The sequence below is a fragment of the Bombus fervidus genome, chromosome 14 (genome assembly GCF_041682495.2).
Source record: "Bombus fervidus isolate BK054 chromosome 14, iyBomFerv1, whole genome shotgun sequence".
NCBI classification, from domain to species: Eukaryota; Metazoa; Arthropoda; class Insecta; order Hymenoptera; family Apidae; genus Bombus; species Bombus fervidus.
In genome coordinates, this window is record NC_091530.1 from 7,633,815 (window position 1) to 7,650,697 (window position 16,883).

The window sequence follows — 16,883 nt, forward strand, 5'->3', positions numbered from 1 at the left end:
TATTGTTTATTTATAAAATATAATAAAAAATGTATAAATACGTTATAAATTATAATTGGATTCTTTATTTTTGTAATCTTTCAAAATAATTGTTTAACAATATTACATACTAACTTTACGATATTTTTTTAACAATAAGGCGATTTTCCGGTATAAAATTGTAGTTACACGATGTGACTCTTAAAACGTAACATCATATCTTCGATTTCTTAAAAAGTAAAACGAGTGTATAAAAGTATAATATCAGCGTACATACATATGTGAATTAACTTGAGCTATATAACTATTTTATAAAGAATAAATTCCAACGTTATTTTTCCGTATGTTTCTTATGCATTATATATTTCTAACATTCAATATCGTATAAAATTTAAACTTACATTATATTAAAAAAGTAACAAAAATAAGAATAACATAAAAAAATTTTTTTACATGTATCCTTAAAATGAAAGAATAAGTTGCACAAGAAACAACTTGTAAACTTGGCCCTTGTTTGATTTACTTAAGAGTATTACTTTCTCACTTCTCTTTAAATCGAAATGTAGGATCACATTTAAAAGAATTGATTTCTTTTGCGTTATTTATGGCACATCTTTTAATTATTACACGCTTCGTTATCGTAAACGTTTCTTACAGACATTATTAGATAAAAGTACTAGTTGTATATAACTATGTCCCTCTCGCATATTTATTAATCTAAAAAATATTTAAATACTTTATAAGAAAAGATAATCCTGTCTTTAAATTAATTACATACCTATCTCTCTCCTGTTGCTGAATGTGAACTCTGTCGCCTCTTTGTAATGGAGTTATTACACTTGTATAGCAGGATACTTCTGTAGCCGATGTAGAAGAAGCTGTGGAACATTTCACAAGCTTTTGTGTAGTGGATTTGCCTTCTGAACTTAGTAGTATCCAATACGAATAGTTTGTTGGTTCTCCAAAATAGAAAATCTAAAAGTGCAATGAAAATTGTGAAAACATTTAGTACAACTGTAAATTGATTTTGAATACCAAATAATAACATATGCGGTTTTTACCTGTGCGGAAATCATGTACAAACCAGTTGCTGTAACTTCTATAGATTTTTTGTCTTCTACCAGATGGAATTTATTTAAATTATATTGAGTATTGTTTTTAGTACTTTTGACCCATGGACCGATGTAAACTAAAAGATATCAAATATCATACTATATAAGGATTTCATTAAATATATAATATATATAGTAATAGCTTTACATACCTGTATCTGTAATATGTTGCTCAGGAACTGCTCCCACAAACGTTGCTACCAAGGGTCCTAAACAAAAATTCATTGTTTACCTTTTTATATTTAACAAAATAGAATATTAAGCAAGCAGAATTAACAGTCCACACAGAAACTTGCAACCGCGTTATATAGGACTTAAATTTAGGCTTTATAGCTCTTGCAACATTTAATTAATTTCTATTACTTTAGTATCTTACCAAACAAAAAAAGACTCATATTGTTATATTGAGATTTTCTAGATACAATGTATCTCTTTGAATTAAAGAATCGCATGCTAACTAAATAATACTAAATACCCAATCGCCTGTGACTGCGTTTGGGCCGCCTTTTGTTCTTTCCCCGTTTTTTACCTCTTCCCTCCGCTCTTCTTGATCTTCCTGAACGGGGTTCTCTCCAGAAATCTAAGTCATCATCATCACTATAGTAATCGTCATTCACGTTATTATCGATCTTTTCACGTATTTCTTCTTCGGTTAAGTTCCGTTCTTGTAGTGTTAATGCCGCTCTTTCGATGCGTAAATTACTATTACTCATGTTATCTTCGTTACTCTTTAACTTCATGAATAGCTTGGAAGTTGCAATATTATTTCCATTATTTGTACTATACGCATTATCACGTGACATATAGTTGTCTTTGGAATTCTTCATTGATTTTATATATGGAATTATAACATTGTAAGTATAAGGATTTCCATCGACTTTACTATTTCGAACTTCACTAATTTCGCTAGCTCTAGATATCGACGATGCTCCTTGTAATAGCATTCTTAGATCGTGAAGCTTTTTATTTTCGAGGAGCCTTTCGGACCTTTGGATCCAGGCTCGATTTACACTTCGGTTTATCCTATCGTATTTGGACGTTAGTAACAATAAATTTACATTTAAAGATTGCACCTGAAAATAATAAAAAAAAAGCTTCAGCAAATTTAATTGATGGTTAAAGAAGACTCCTCATGGATGAGTTCTCATCATTAGACTACGGGTCTTAATGCATTTATAGAATATATGAAAGTGCAAAATTCCACAGAATGCACGTTATATGAAAAAATAAATAAAGTATCCGAAGTATAGTATTTTCTATAATACTTGGTAAGTAAACAAATTTTCTATCGAGATTCTACTTTTCTAATTATATTCTCAAATATATGAATTTGCATAAAAATCCACAGTCCACTCATCACTTCATAAGCGATGTAGATGTCAATAAATTAGCTCATAGAATTGTATTTTAATTGCTAATCTAATAAAAAAAAATTATTCTAATATTAATTTGTATATATTACATTGTATAAATGAGAGAATAAAAATGTGTTTTATTAGTTTACTTGTATTTGCAAGGCACGCACTTCCTTCCTTAAATGAGACAGTATAATAGCGAAGATAATCGCTACAAAAAATATAACGATGGTGCGGAATCTTTGGAACATCTTTGACTTTTTCACGTTAGACACGGTAACTTTCATGTCAACGTTCCATTCAATTAAATTTGCCGCGTTTTTCGATCGATTTCGATCAACCTGTAGATCGATGTCATCTTGAACGTGTTCCATTTTGATTTTCGTTGCCATCGATCGCCGACACTGTATCGATTAATCGCAGAAAAACGCGTTATGGACTAGTTTGAATATTATATATATGTATCATATCACAAATAACCTGAAACATCACATAATTTGATAGTAACACTTTATTTGCAAACAAAATTGTCATTAGCTTATAATCTTACTTTTCTTCCGATAAGTCAATGTCAAGTTAATATTTTTCACTTACATCGCTTATTTTTCACTTAATTTTTTATATAGACAAATCATGTTTAATGTTAATATTTAATTTAAAAATTAAGTGTAATTAATTTGTACTCTCATTTTTTACTAAATAAGTTAACGTGCTATTATTTTTCACTCACTTCGTTAAAAGGAAAAGGAAAAAGGAAAAGAAAAGATAATTGTGACACATCGATAATTATTAATACGGATGATAAATCTGCTCTATTTTTTTCTATTCGATAATCATAAGCATACATATACTTGAATGTTGCAACGAGATAATAACGGAGATAGAAAAGACAGCACGTGTATCATTAAAACGATTTTTTTTTGCGCGCGTATATTTATTAAAAAGGCTTTGAAACTGATTAAACGAATTTAAAAAATGGAGATAATATATATAAAGTTATCCATTTGTCATTCAACCCAACTCTACTGACTTGTATTCACGTCATGGGCACGTAGATGTGTCAGCGATAGAAACGAAGAAAAGCAATAGAGAAAACGGTAAATGTTGTAAGTGTTAGGAGTAGAGATTTTAGATAGCGTATGAATAAGAAATATGTTTGTTTAAGATTGACTTTTCATTTTAGAGCTTCTGTTTACGATAAATTTAAAAGTTGAAATAAATTATTCTAATACTTACAACATTTATGATATACTATGAATAGTACAGTATTTATTATTAGTATTTATATATAATCTACATTCTCTCTCACTAAAAAAATTATTTTTTATTTTTTAAACACGTACGTCGTTTACCAATTAAACTCCACGATCGTTTCACCTCCATACTTTCTGTTATACAGCGCCAATATTTCTTATTTAAATCTTACAACTTTATTTTTTTTTATTATCTTCAGAATAAAATATGTTTTTGTTCATTTTTAGAATAAACAAATATTCCAAAAGATTATCTCAACACTTGACAATATACAATTCACTACTTCACAGGAATTCGATAGAATTGAAAAAATGAGAAAAGAAAAAGAAGATACTCTATTGTATAGATCCATAAGAAGCCAAAGAATGTGTTCCTTACCTGAGTGACATTTTTTCTTGTCGATTCTCCAGCGATCGCAAGAGCCACAGATGAGATCAATTAATTCGCGAATCAATTCACTCGCGTAATATCGCTGGAAGAGGCTCACCCTCTGCAGACCTGAACGTGGACGACGCTGTTCCGTGGCATCTTTTGTTTACCTAGTCAGCTTGTACCCGAAAGCGTCTCCGAACGTTACGAGTTAGGAGTTACGACGATTCCACTCGACCGGTTTGGCGGCTGTTGGGCCCGAGTGGTGCCAACATTCGCTTTGCAAGACACTATGACTAATTCTTTCTTTCGCTTTCGTCGAGCTCTCTCATTCTTTCTCGAGAAACACGTGCAAAGAATGACTAACAATGATATCGTACGGTAACTTCATTTAACTCTATAGGATATATTAAAACCTGAGTGATTCGCGATTGTTTCAATGTATGTTATATTTGTTATAGTTAGGCATGGGTAACACTATATTTATACCGTAGATAAGAAATCGCGACCCTTTGGTAAAATATTATCGTTCCTTATCTGTCACGTTGTTGCAATATAAGATAAAGATAAAGTTACGCTTAGAAAGGATTATTTGGAGGATATAGAAAGCTTTGAGGGAACACGTTATATTGAATTCTGGGCTGATGCCGGAACTCGTTTTCAAGGATAATAGATCCTGCTTTCGCATTTGAGCGACCTGGATTCTTGGTTCGAAAGCAGACCCTCGATCTGCAGGTCCTTTCTAGGATTCTTAATCAAATCTATGTTACTTAAAAAAATTTCGCAGTTCTTTTTTTCTTGATTTGTGCTTCAACAATTTGTTTTATCTCACTCAGTTTTGATAAAAAGGAAATTTAGGTATCAACAGAAATACAGATACAATACAAAGAAATACAAATACAAATACAGAATACTGATACAATATTCTTTTTCTTAGGTCTTGATTCTCTAAAATGCATTTATAACGCAGACGAGCAAGCGGTTTCTTATTTATTTTACTCTTACGAGTTCATATTTTCAATCATACACTATTCTGCAAATATTGTATTCGATTTTTCCATACAAGTCGACGTCGTCTTTAAGCAAGCTTTCATTATCGTCTGCTTCTACTTCTACGATATATTGAATTGTGATGACTCAATGTCAAGAAGTATCTGTACGATTCATAGAAATATTAAAGAGTGACTTACAAATATATCCTTGTTCTTGTTACTACACTTCGCATTTTTAATGTAAATATTTCCAAATTTTAGAATAAGAAGCACTAATAAATTAAAATTTATTCAAAATACTATGATTTTACAAACGATAACAACCAGCTGAATATCAATGCAGAACATAAATATAATGGATACTAAGTAACACAATCAGTCATTCAGAGTTATGTTTCTAAATGTAAAGATTTCCTCAATGATTAGAACCTTCCTTAAAAGATATCAGGTTATTACAATTATATGTATAAATACTCTGATTTTATTAAAAATTAAAAAATATGATTTAAACTTCATTTCAGTTCTTGTTTTTTCATATAAAATAATTTCAAGATATTGAAAACATGATATACAGAATCATAATGAAACTAAATTTCAATGACAAGAGAATAGAAATAAAATTAGAGTGTAGAGAAGATAATTGCGAAACTTGCGTATGAGTGCAAATGACGAATAAAAACAAACTGGCGTTTCGTACGAAGGTCTGAGAATTTTTAGATGGTAGAACATTTCTTTCTTTGTATTAGACATATTTCTCCGCTATATTTAGCGAGTAGTTTCGCTACTCCGGATTAATGCAATGGCGTCGATCGACGAAATCGTAACCAGAGTTTCATGTCATCTCTGCTGGGTTCGATTCACATCATCTCCGTTGGGGGAGGTTTAACCGACAGCCAGTTAATAATAATTTCGTTGCATGTGTGAGAAAACAATTGATGCAATTATTGCGTGTAATACATTACATATGTAATACTTTGTTAATACAGGAAGTAGAGGTCATTCCCCAACGAAGTATAAAACATGTGTGTATATTGAATCTTCTTTTTATCATTTTTCCTTCGTCACGTTCTAAATTGCTCTCCATAATTGAATTTTCTTTTCTCGTGATTCAGATCTCGTGACCAGTGTGTAAGAAAGCCATGGAAACAGCGAGTAGGCAGTTGCTAAACGAGGAGAAAGGGTGGATTAAATAATTGGCAGGCCACGAACGACACGCTTCGGCTCATCAGTCGTAAATTGATCCAGATATCTCGAATTTTGTCATCTACCTACACAAATCGGCTCAATTACATACTTGGAACACGATGATTAATTAGGACCGCGACTGCTGGAATTTCTGATAACATCATTATTAAGAATGTAACGTGAAACTGTTCCACATTCTGTTTCCCTAAATCGACATAAAGAATAATATGATAATTTCCTTTACAAAGAGAATTAATCAATTTTCTTGCGAACATTTCGTATATATATAATTGTAATATTTGAGTCACAAAGATAAGATCGATAGAAACATATTAATTTATGAGAACGGAATTTGGATGACGATAGTGGAACGAAATGCACCAGTGATGACACTTACAAGATATGATATGATACACAGATGTTGCGAATATGTTCTAGAGATTCTTAAGAAATTCTCTTATCGAAAGTATGAACAAAGCGTCTTGATATTCCATGACATTAACGTATCTCGTCTTAATTTGTGTCTAATTACAATGGTTAATTCAGGTAATTCAGATTCTAAGAATACCAGTTATTTTCATCAACTATTAACATATTAATAATTATAGGAACTTTAAGGATGACATTGTTATTATTATTATTTTTGTACAAATTCGATGACTAAAGGAAGATAAACATTATATTTGTTTTTTTTTAAATTACTAATTTTTATAATGATAATTCAGTTCATTTTAAATTCACTTCATCTCAAAATCTTCAGAATCATTACCAATATTGATTTCTTCGAAACCAAAAGACAGTTTACATGTCAGCCGTTATAATCTACTTCCTGTGTTATTAACACGCTGCTCGATTACTGATAACGATAACCTGTGAGTGATAATCTTCATTGAAACGAAACGAGATCTGTAACTTCCCCAAGAAATTCCTTCGATTCGTTCTCACGACGTTTTTTCACAGGAGGAGGCTGTTCTTGGAGTCAGCGAGTATCAAATTCAATGATTCCGGATCGTCAAATGAGGTCGGAATTGGAGATATCTGGTTGTAACAATAATGTGAAGTCCGTTGACGATAAAATTCCACACTGGAGGATTTTTTCGTGGAACGTCATATGGGAAACCATCCCAGTCCTTGACCATTCAAACGTTCGTTCGAGATAAACAATATTGCAGAATATGTTTATATAACATACTGTAATATACACGATCGAATTACTGTTCGGAAGCATATTGATTGTAAGCTTCAAGTTTGATTGACTGTTTTTAATACGGTTGAGAGTCCTGTGTAACACAATGCATATAATCGCTAACTATTTGATAAGACTTCAAGCATTTTCCTTGACAATGTTTAAAGTAATAATTCATAACATTAAAATGTGTGTAATACGATAAATAATAGTAAGAAAGGCTTTTTTTAAATTCTATTATACTTCTAAGGAAGTTTGTTTATTATAGTATCTTTCTGTCCTCCATTGTTTAATGCAGTAGAAATTTGAAATATTTTTTTAGAAATACATATTAGTAATTTACGTGTAATAATACCGCAGGACATTCAATTATCATTCAAACAATTTATGATTAGACGTAATAGGTATATATTGATAAGTTTGTGATCGATCGTTAAAAATAAAAGAAATAATGATGGATAATAATGATTAATTTAACATTGAAACATTGGAGATGGAAACTGCATCTCCGATTCACTGATCTACGCCACTGACAATGAGATCCAGAGGCGCTGCCGCGATAAACTCGTATGCTTTCTGTTCCTTCCAGCCAGTACGGTTGAGTCTGTCAAGCAACACTGGTCGTTTCTTCGTTTGCCTCAGGTCTTCACGAACAAACTCCATACCTTTCCTCTCCAGTAATGATCAATTCTATTAAAAAATCAAACTTACCAATCAATCAAATCATCGTTTACTCTAAATATTACTTCAGAGTTTCTTGACTTATTGCATTTTATTATTCATCACACAGAAAGAAAGAATTCAAAGAATCAAAGAAGTGAAGAGGTTAAAAATAAAAGGAATAAGAAGATTGAGAAGATCAATTAGATAAAGGAACGTAGGTCGTCGGAGGCACCACAGGTCGTACAGAAAAGAACAAAAGGAGAATAACGTCAAGCTACAAAAGGAAGGGAAAAAAGGCCAATGTAGGTAAGGAACTAAAGGATCGAATCTTTATTCTTGCCTGTGGTCCTGTTCGAGGTTTTCTAGAGAGGAAAAAACCCACTGGACGGGTTTTAAAGAGGGTCAGGACTGGATACACACACGGACCACTTAATCTCGTAGATCATTGTAAACTTCTGAAATTGTGGAATCAGGTGCAATACTGATTATTCAATTAAGAAACATAAATAAAGGAAGAAAAATATTGAAACTATTGCCTCAATGGACCTAATAAACCTGTTAAAATTTGTAATTTAATTAACTGGTGCCTTTTGTGGTGTTTGTTTCAATTACAGTGGGTCAGAAGTTAGAAGATAGAAGAGAAGCGTTCTTTTCAACTGTGCCAAATTCTTGAAGTAATTATGTCATCACGGCGATAAAATAATACGATGAATAATACAACGCGGGAAGAAATTCAACACGCTTCAGAAATTCGCGTGCATTGTGAATCGTAGTAACATTGTTTATACTGAAAAACCATGAACGCTGTGTGTGATCTTGTTTATTATTCTTTGAACTAAAAAAGTTAATAATACAGAAAAAGGAGAAAAGCACAGTATCAATAGTACTTTATGCAAAGTGCAGTGTAATTTAGATTTTTATAATTAACCTTAACGACTAACTCTGTGTCCAGTTTCGTTCTTTTTTTTTTTTTTTTTTTTTTTTTTTTTTGCATAATGACTTCCATGTTATGCGAAGAAGACTCGAAGGTTGCAAGGATGAAGCAGAAACTGATGAACGACGTACACGTGAAAGAAGAAACACGATCCTTCCTTAGCGTTTTCAGAGAGAATCTAAGCATTTCTCCGTCTGACCTTGAACAAGGCTTCAACAAACATCGATTTCGACCGAATAGAAATACGATTTTAAGCGTGACTGCTCTGTTAATTGCTCTTCTCTGCCTGAGTCTCGAAAGTTGGAAATTCCATTGTTCTTTGATTAATGCTCGGGAAATCGAAGAGCTAAAACGAAGTGTAGAGAGTTTGAAACATCGCTTCGTGAAAGAAGATCTACTGAATGAACTAAAAGCCTTCGAAGAACAGGTAATCTTTTTTTTACAAGTAAATGGAGAAGAATGAGAGTATCAAGTGGTGATAGAATTATTCAGGTACTATGCGTAATTCGTTTCTTTCATCTTTTACATTACTTTTAGATTGGAAATTGATCTTAAAGATTCGGATTACAAAATTAAGATTTCAAAGAGTATCTTGATAGAATAATAATTTCTTCTTCCTTAAGTTTATCAGTTTTTCTAAGATTCATGTCATTTGAAGTCCTCTTTGGAAATAATGAACACAAGAAATTCGTTTATGCATTTCGAAGGCATCTTTACCGTTATTTATAATAGCCCTGACGATTCTCGGATCTCTGGACCCAAAATATCCAAGGTTTTAATTATTTTTTCTGGTTATTTTTACACAAAGGCTTCTTTATATCTCATTTCAGAAGTTTCCCTTTTCTTATAACTTTCTCACCTTTTTCTAAGACATACATTTCCTAATTCAAGATAGATGATAAGAATTATCAACAAACAAATAATTAGATAATGATATAACACATCCCAGAGAAAATAGAGAAATTTATATCTTCCCAAAAAATGCTTAACAGAAACAGGAAATCCTTGTTTAAGTGATTTAGGTAACAAGATGAGGATTAAGGAGCACAATTAAAGTTCTGAACCACTGAATCATCTTATGAACACTAATTAATAACAGTAACAAGCATTTTCTAAATTAATATTTATTCTAACTGATCTAATTTTAGTAAAATTAAATATTTCTTCCGTTATAGGAAAAATGAAGAAAAATAGACCAAAAATCAAATCAAATAAACAAATTGTATTACATTAGTCAGTATCAGAAACGTCACTAAGGTTCGCTATATTGATATTAATTATGTGAAAACCTTGCAATGGCTCTCCTTTAATAGGCTCGCGTTACATGAAGAGGATAATAAAAGAAATCAGGTTATCGGTCTCCGGTGACATTAAAGGTCGTAGATAAAAGAACGGACCACGTGCTTGCGCGTGCACGGGTACAAAATCATTCGATGACCTGTTCGACGATTCGCATTGACATCGAGGAGTCATACAATAGAAAAGTTATTACGTGAATTATGTAATTCTACGCAGAATTTGTTCATTCGATTCATAATGTAAAGCATCATCGCGTTACGTAATGGTGGATATTCAACGCATATACATTGATTGCGCCTCTTATAAGATACGTAAACATTCTAATCGATGCAGCATCTAAGATTCTTTCTTCGTTGAAAATACTGATAAATATATTTATTTTTATATCGTATAAGAAATTTATTCTAAAGTATAAAGATAAACATTCTTCGGTATAATGAATATCATTAAACATTAACTATTCAATTCAGTGATAATGATTATTGTCTGTTCACAGTTGTACACAGAAATGTACAATGATGACGATGATGATCCAGACGAAGCAGATATCGACAATGCGGATTACGACTCAAATTATGACGATGACACGTTTTCTTCGCACGATTACTCTCCGGTATTCGGTACTCCGTCCGATTTCCCTGATTCCTCGTCGACAATTGCTCCTGTGCCCTCTCCAACAGAGCTCAGTGCAGATAAAACATTGCTGAAGTTAGCAGCAGCGCACAAGGTCGAGGTCAAATATAATCAAGAACCGATGAAAAGTTACAAGAACGTGGATCGGGAACGTCATCAAGAAAAGAAGGTTCTGGAAGGGAAATTGGAAAATCATGAAAATAATACTAAACGAAAGCGTGATGTACTAGGTACGGATAATGTAAAAGATCGTTTTTTGAGCTGGAAGATGAGCTTGAAGCGTAAACGGTCGATTGACGAAGAAAACCATAATTCCAAGAGATCATTTGTCAGAAGACATTTTCCTAGGAATCACACGAAGAGAACAGTCGCTCCTAGTTCCGGTTCTAAAGAGATGTTGGATGACAGAAGCATTGATGACCAACGAAACACGTTAGTTGTAACATTTTATAACATAGTAGACAAAATTTTACCTCGAAATTAATAAGAATTCAATATTAGAAATTGCTGAAAATTTCATTAACCACTAATATTTAATATTATTGTAAAATTCCGTTAAATTCTGTTATATCAATATACAAACTCAAAGCGAGAAAATATTGTTCAGTACTCTTAGCAGAACGTAAGAAAGAACGTAAGAGTGATTCAAGCACTTTCGTTTGTTTGTTTCTCACAGGTCCATTGTCGTTTCTAGTAGACATCCACCAAAGAAGTATAATACCCACTCGTCTTTAGATACCACCGACGCATCTCCTTCGAAACATAACAAGTTTACTGTGCAAGGTGTCACGAACCATTCTGCAAAGATTTCTCACAAATTTCGAAAGAATATGAATCTCTCTCGAAAAATAGTTGCTATTCATTTTGATGGAGATCGGAGTAAAGCCTCAGGATCAGACTATTATGCTGGAAATGGGAGAATTCGTCATGGCGGTAGTACGTTTAAGGCTTGGAAACCAAGTGATTGGGTAAATGATCTTGGTATGGGCGAATACTTCAGCATGTCTGATGACGGGAATGTTACCATTTACGAAACAGGATTATATCTAGTTTACGCGCAGATTCATTACAACGATGATCATGATGAAATTGGATTTCATCTGGTGGTGAACGGTCGGCCTATTCTTCAATGCATGGTAAGAGGAATATCATATCTAAAAAAAGATAATCTAGTTTTAAAATTGAATATTTAGAATGTTATCGTTACTTGCAGTATTTATAGCATTTCATTAAGAAGAAAAACTGATTATAATTAATGTTTGTAGATTGATAACTCTGGTCACTCACGTAACATTAGCCAGACCTGTTTTTCGGCACAGCTGACACGGCTCAAAAAACAAGACGTTTTAGTTTTCAAAGAGGCCAGTTCGCCGAGATTCGCCATTTTCGACAAGGAAAACAGTTTCTTCGGACTAGTGAAACTTGGGGAACTAAGAAGGCCATCGCAGTGATCGTTCATTTGAAGATAGTAGTAATAATCATCGATTATAATCAAACTTTAATATGCACTTATCACGAGTGAATTTCTTAAAAAACGAAGTGCTTATCTTTTACTTTAATAAAAAGTAATTTATTGAGCGTTCATCACGGCAATGATACCGTAAAGCGTTTGTTTCAGCTATTGTCGATATTTAATGAAAATAGACGCGGGTCAATTTTGTTAATTAAAGACCAATGGATCTATTTCTGCCCATGAATGTATATTACCGCTGTAAATAAGATTTTTCCGTTTTATTATTAAGCAGTTTTTGAAACCGCCAATTTTCTACAGAGTCCAAAGATAGTGAGAGTGCAAGTGAGAACAAAATTAGATTAAGATTTTATAACTAATGTATCCGAATAAAATAAATCTTGCGATACGATTGTGACACATGTTCTAACACACAGTATCGCAGGCTAATTTTTTTTCACAGTATAATCTGGCACGATTACTGCCAATTGGCAACAAGTCTCCAGGACAGTCCATCAAATCAACGATAAAATTCGGTTTTAATAATTTCGTTGGGAAATTCGATGAACAATGATCTTCGGGAGTAAGGCTTGAATCTTCGTATTTTTGAGGGTATTCTTTTAGAGGTTCATTGATTGTGATAACTTCTGGGCAAGATAGGTCTTTCTTTAGATACCAGTGAAAAGTCTCTTCCTCAATTGGGACTCTCACCTAATAAAAATATCCTAAGCTCAGAAACTAATTATAAGGATTAAAACGTTACTAAACAATCAAAATCTTTTATCTAGATTTAAAACAAAGAGAAATAAAAACTCAAAATCTACCTCCGGCACTGCAATTTCGATCCAGGCTTTTCCATACTGTCCTCGTACCAAAGCTGCTGGTAAATGTACTCTATCAGCGATTACTTTGAAAAGCAAGGCTCTTTCGAGATAGGAACCAACTCTCAACATTCCCAACGGGATTACACTAGTTTCTATACTTTCTTTGATTTCCTTCAAATGAATTTCTAGCTGGTGATCCACGCATCTGATTAGAGGATCCGGGCCTGACATTTGTTGGACCACAAACTTGGCCAGCATCTTAGCACGCGAGGCCACGTAGTTAATATTTACAAATCCTTGTGTCGTCTTTGACACTCTGAATGGAAAACCATGATACTTATAGGATTCACGCGGAGAAAAACTTGGAATAATTTTCTTACACGTTTTTCGTCTCCGCGGCGATTAACTTGCATTTAAACAATTCTATGTAATCATAGAGATACGAATCGCATTGTAGACGACTAAATTTGGAATCCATCGTTAAATGTAATATTGCCTGGGACAAGAAAACGCTCCTCTCATTGGTGGTATGTGTATTCTCTTGTTTACCCTCTGAAAAAAGAAACAACAATTTCAATACACTTAATGAAGAAAGAGGAAGATAGATAATGCTGTTCACCTTCCAAGTTCGATTCATGTAGTTCCTCACGAATGCAATTAACCACGTAGATAGGTTCCAAGGGGCAGAACTTGAATCGGAAAATATCATCCAATATGGGAAAACTGGTTAAGATTAAGACAAAATTAAAGTATAAAATGAAGTAAGGAAGTATAAAATAAAATACATAAAGATTCTAAAAATATCATACGCGCAGACGTTTCTTCGGAGTACATAAAATCCATCTCGTGTGATGTCATGCAGAGAAAGTCGTCCAGTTAAAGCGAACTTAATCGGCAAATGCGCGTCAAACAAGACTTCTATGCATGTGTCCCATGAAGGAACGACTCGCGCCGTCGACCGGTTGTTCAGCATGCTACAATTATCATTTTCGTGAATCGTACGATGAAATTGCGTCTGTACATATTTCATGTTAGCCTCACTAATTTAAATATCTGGCGGAGACGAAAGTATCTGCCAGAACCGGATCCGCGCATAGTAATTGAATCAATTGGGCGGCTGCGTTCCTTATGGGGATCGATTTAACGTCGCACAATAGATTATATAATCTTTCAGGCCCCTGAGCCTTCAGAAATTCTTGCTTCCCGATCTTCTCGATACACATGATGGACAGAGCTTTACAGCAAGCGATTTTGAAATCATTCATCGATATACAGCTCAACTGTTAATCAAACAAACTATGTAATTAATATTTCCTCAATTTAAAAATTAAAATTTTGCTGAGTTGTGACATACGTATAAATATTATGCAAATTAAATATATATTAAAGCAAATGTATACTTCGAAAGATGCACATATGACATCAATGATATCTCCCGTAATTATAGTATCTCTGAAAACCTGGTTTCTTGCTATTGTAATGATGCATTCTATAACTCCAACCAGAATTTCAACAGGGACTTTTCCCCCTGTTTGTTTCAACAGCCATAACAAATAATTCTGAGGATAATATTCTTAAAATATTCTTTGTTAAAGTAAACAGTTCGCTACTTGGACGCATAAGATTACCTGTCCGTGAATGTCTAATAATTCTTGACAATTCTTCGCGTCGCACTTCAGCAGTTGATTTAAAGCGAATAAAGCCGCCTGTCTAGCGGAAAATTTCAAATTTTCGTTCTTTAATACATCTGGAACGATATCGTGAATTATTGTACTGCGTATTGATTTCAAGAAAATTCATTTGTTCAATCTACCTAGAACATGTTTCACACAATTGCTAGCAGTTAATTCCTTGGCTGCTTGATTGTACAGAGTCATCATACCGATACCATGACAACTGATTTCATACATGTTAGCTTGTACGTTCCCCATTAATGTACGCAATAAATAATCGACGATGCCATAGGTATATAAGGCCTTTGCAAGAAACCCATCAGCAATAAATCAAATAGTATTAGATAAGGAGATGTGAGTATCAAAAATGTCTACAGTTTATAACTAAACTAGATGAATTTTTAAAATTAGTTTCCTTAAATTGCATGTATTACTTTTCTACCCCTAGACGTGTGTGATAAACGGACAGCTATATCCAGAGTTTCCATAAAAAGCTTTGAGTGTGATGTGTCTTCTATGTACTTTAATATCTGTTTGATACCGCCGATGTCGTCGAACAATTCTACTGTAGTGGGATTGTCGCAGGCAAAGCGGAGGATCCGGAGTGCATCCATATGAAGATCTTCCCACTCGATGTTCTAAATGAGTACAAGATGTATCTTCATGAAAGTTAGAAGTACTAGATAGAAGAATTTTCTTCAGTCACAAGAATATCTTACATCCAAAAATTTCAATAAAGCTTGAAGTCCATTCGTGCGCCGAAAGTGATCGTGCAGATAATCATCTTTATTTCTTCGTACTAGATCGGTCACTACATCGAGTGCAAGCTTCTGAATCTCAGTATATGGGGAGTTAAAAAGCTCGTAGACGAGTTCCATGTTAAAATTCTGAAAAATTACAGGTTTTTTCAAAATTAATCTTGCAAGCGTGAAGGGAATTTTACAAAATAGATCGTTTAACTTGTTATCCTAATGAACCTTAGTCTCAATGATCTCCTTCGCTCCCACAGGATCTTGTAATAGATTATATATAATTTGCATGGTGTTTTTCTTCACATCAGGATCTGGTGATTGAAGTCTTTCGAATAGGAAGTTCATATCCTGACACTGTTTTAGTAATTGTGCTGCTCCAAACATGTCTTTAGTCATTTCTGCTAGGATCAAGGAAGAGAATTCATGCATGAAGATATCGTGTTCGTTGATAAGGACTTTAATGAAGTGCGGGATATAATACTCGGCGTCCAACAGGAAATCACGGACGTTGGAGATGGCTACCATTTCGGCCAACAATTTTGCTGCAAATCTATTTTATTTTATTATAAAAATTACAATTAGATAACATTTAAAAATATTACTTTTATACATATTAAATATTATTGATATTAAATATAAAAATTAATAATTATATTTTTATCTTTTTTAATACTTTTTATGTGTTTTATAGAAAATATAAAAATTAAGAAATCAAAGAAAAAGAATAACGAACTTAAAATAAACCTTCGTGTAAATAAATCCTCATGTGTAATCAGTAGTATCACGCTATCTACAATTTCAAGATCAAACAACACTTCTAGGTTCTCCTGACATTTGCTACCAAATTTTGCCAAAGCTGCCGCTGCAGCTAACAGAATAGGCTTTTCCTGACATTGCAGCAATAATATTGCTGTTCCAGGATATTTCACCTCTAAACGGAGAGGGTCGAACTGGTTCTTCGTTTGCTGTTCTCGATCCACTCGTGTTTTACCCTTGGATACACATTTCTACACATAATTTCCAGTATTTAATATATAAAAAAGAAGGAGAAACAGAATATATGTATTTTTAATTGTTTAAATCTTACTTTTACATGTTTTGGTCCCATACTTTTTTATCTCTCAGTAGAAGTTAAAAAATTATTTATGTTTAGCATGATTTATAGAGTTCTACACTGAATATCTGTGATAATATCCAATGAATAAAATATATGACACGAATAT

At 33.1% G+C, this 16,883-nt stretch overlaps 3 protein-coding genes and 1 long non-coding RNA gene across 6 annotated transcripts; 1 reads left to right on the forward strand and 3 right to left on the reverse strand.

Moving 5' to 3' along the window:
• Positions 1 to 38: 38 nt before the first annotated feature.
• On the reverse strand, positions 39 to 4,825 carry LOC139994123 (uncharacterized). Of its 2 annotated transcripts, none has more exons than XM_072016472.1 (7): positions 4,079 to 4,825; positions 2,596 to 2,926; positions 1,567 to 2,164; positions 1,244 to 1,300; positions 1,041 to 1,168; positions 758 to 954; positions 39 to 696 (listed from the first exon to the last, which is right to left on the reverse strand). In XM_072016472.1, the coding sequence occupies exons 2-7, from the start codon at positions 2,836 to 2,838 to the stop codon at positions 615 to 617; spliced, it is 1,305 nt and encodes a 434-aa protein (XP_071872573.1). In that variant the 5' UTR covers positions 2,839 to 2,926; positions 4,079 to 4,825; the 3' UTR covers positions 39 to 614. The 2 variants fall into 2 exon arrangements, with proteins under 2 accessions (XP_071872573.1, XP_071872574.1); XM_072016473.1 differs by having other exon boundaries at positions 1,621 to 2,164; positions 4,079 to 4,821.
• A 2,875-nt stretch (positions 4,826 to 7,700) lies between these two features.
• LOC139994151 (uncharacterized) lies at positions 7,701 to 8,338 on the reverse strand. The gene is made up of 2 exons (XR_011801560.1): positions 8,219 to 8,338; positions 7,701 to 8,104 (listed from the first exon to the last, which is right to left on the reverse strand). It is a non-coding gene; the product is annotated as an uncharacterized lncRNA (long non-coding RNA).
• On the forward strand, positions 8,094 to 12,848 carry Egr (TNF superfamily member 12 eiger). 2 transcript variants are annotated; one of them, XM_072016465.1, is made up of 5 exons: positions 8,094 to 8,401; positions 8,710 to 9,456; positions 10,825 to 11,393; positions 11,638 to 12,097; positions 12,227 to 12,848. In XM_072016465.1, the coding sequence occupies exons 2-5, from the start codon at positions 9,091 to 9,093 to the stop codon at positions 12,410 to 12,412; spliced, it is 1,581 nt and encodes a 526-aa protein (XP_071872566.1). In that variant the 5' UTR covers positions 8,094 to 8,401; positions 8,710 to 9,090; the 3' UTR covers positions 12,413 to 12,848. The 2 variants fall into 2 exon arrangements, with proteins under 2 accessions (XP_071872566.1, XP_071872567.1); XM_072016466.1 differs by having other exon boundaries at positions 9,116 to 9,456.
• On the reverse strand, positions 12,645 to 16,768 carry LOC139994418 (armadillo repeat-containing protein 3-like). Its single transcript, XM_072017029.1, has 14 exons — positions 16,748 to 16,768; positions 16,405 to 16,667; positions 15,886 to 16,210; positions 15,628 to 15,795; positions 15,343 to 15,546; positions 15,049 to 15,211; positions 14,864 to 14,982; positions 14,636 to 14,794; positions 14,318 to 14,515; positions 14,045 to 14,250; positions 13,855 to 13,958; positions 13,616 to 13,787; positions 13,236 to 13,551; positions 12,645 to 13,122 (listed from the first exon to the last, which is right to left on the reverse strand). The coding sequence occupies exons 1-14, from the start codon at positions 16,766 to 16,768 to the stop codon at positions 12,838 to 12,840; spliced, it is 2,703 nt and encodes a 900-aa protein (XP_071873130.1). The 3' UTR covers positions 12,645 to 12,837.
• Positions 16,769 to 16,883: the final 115 nt, after the last annotated feature.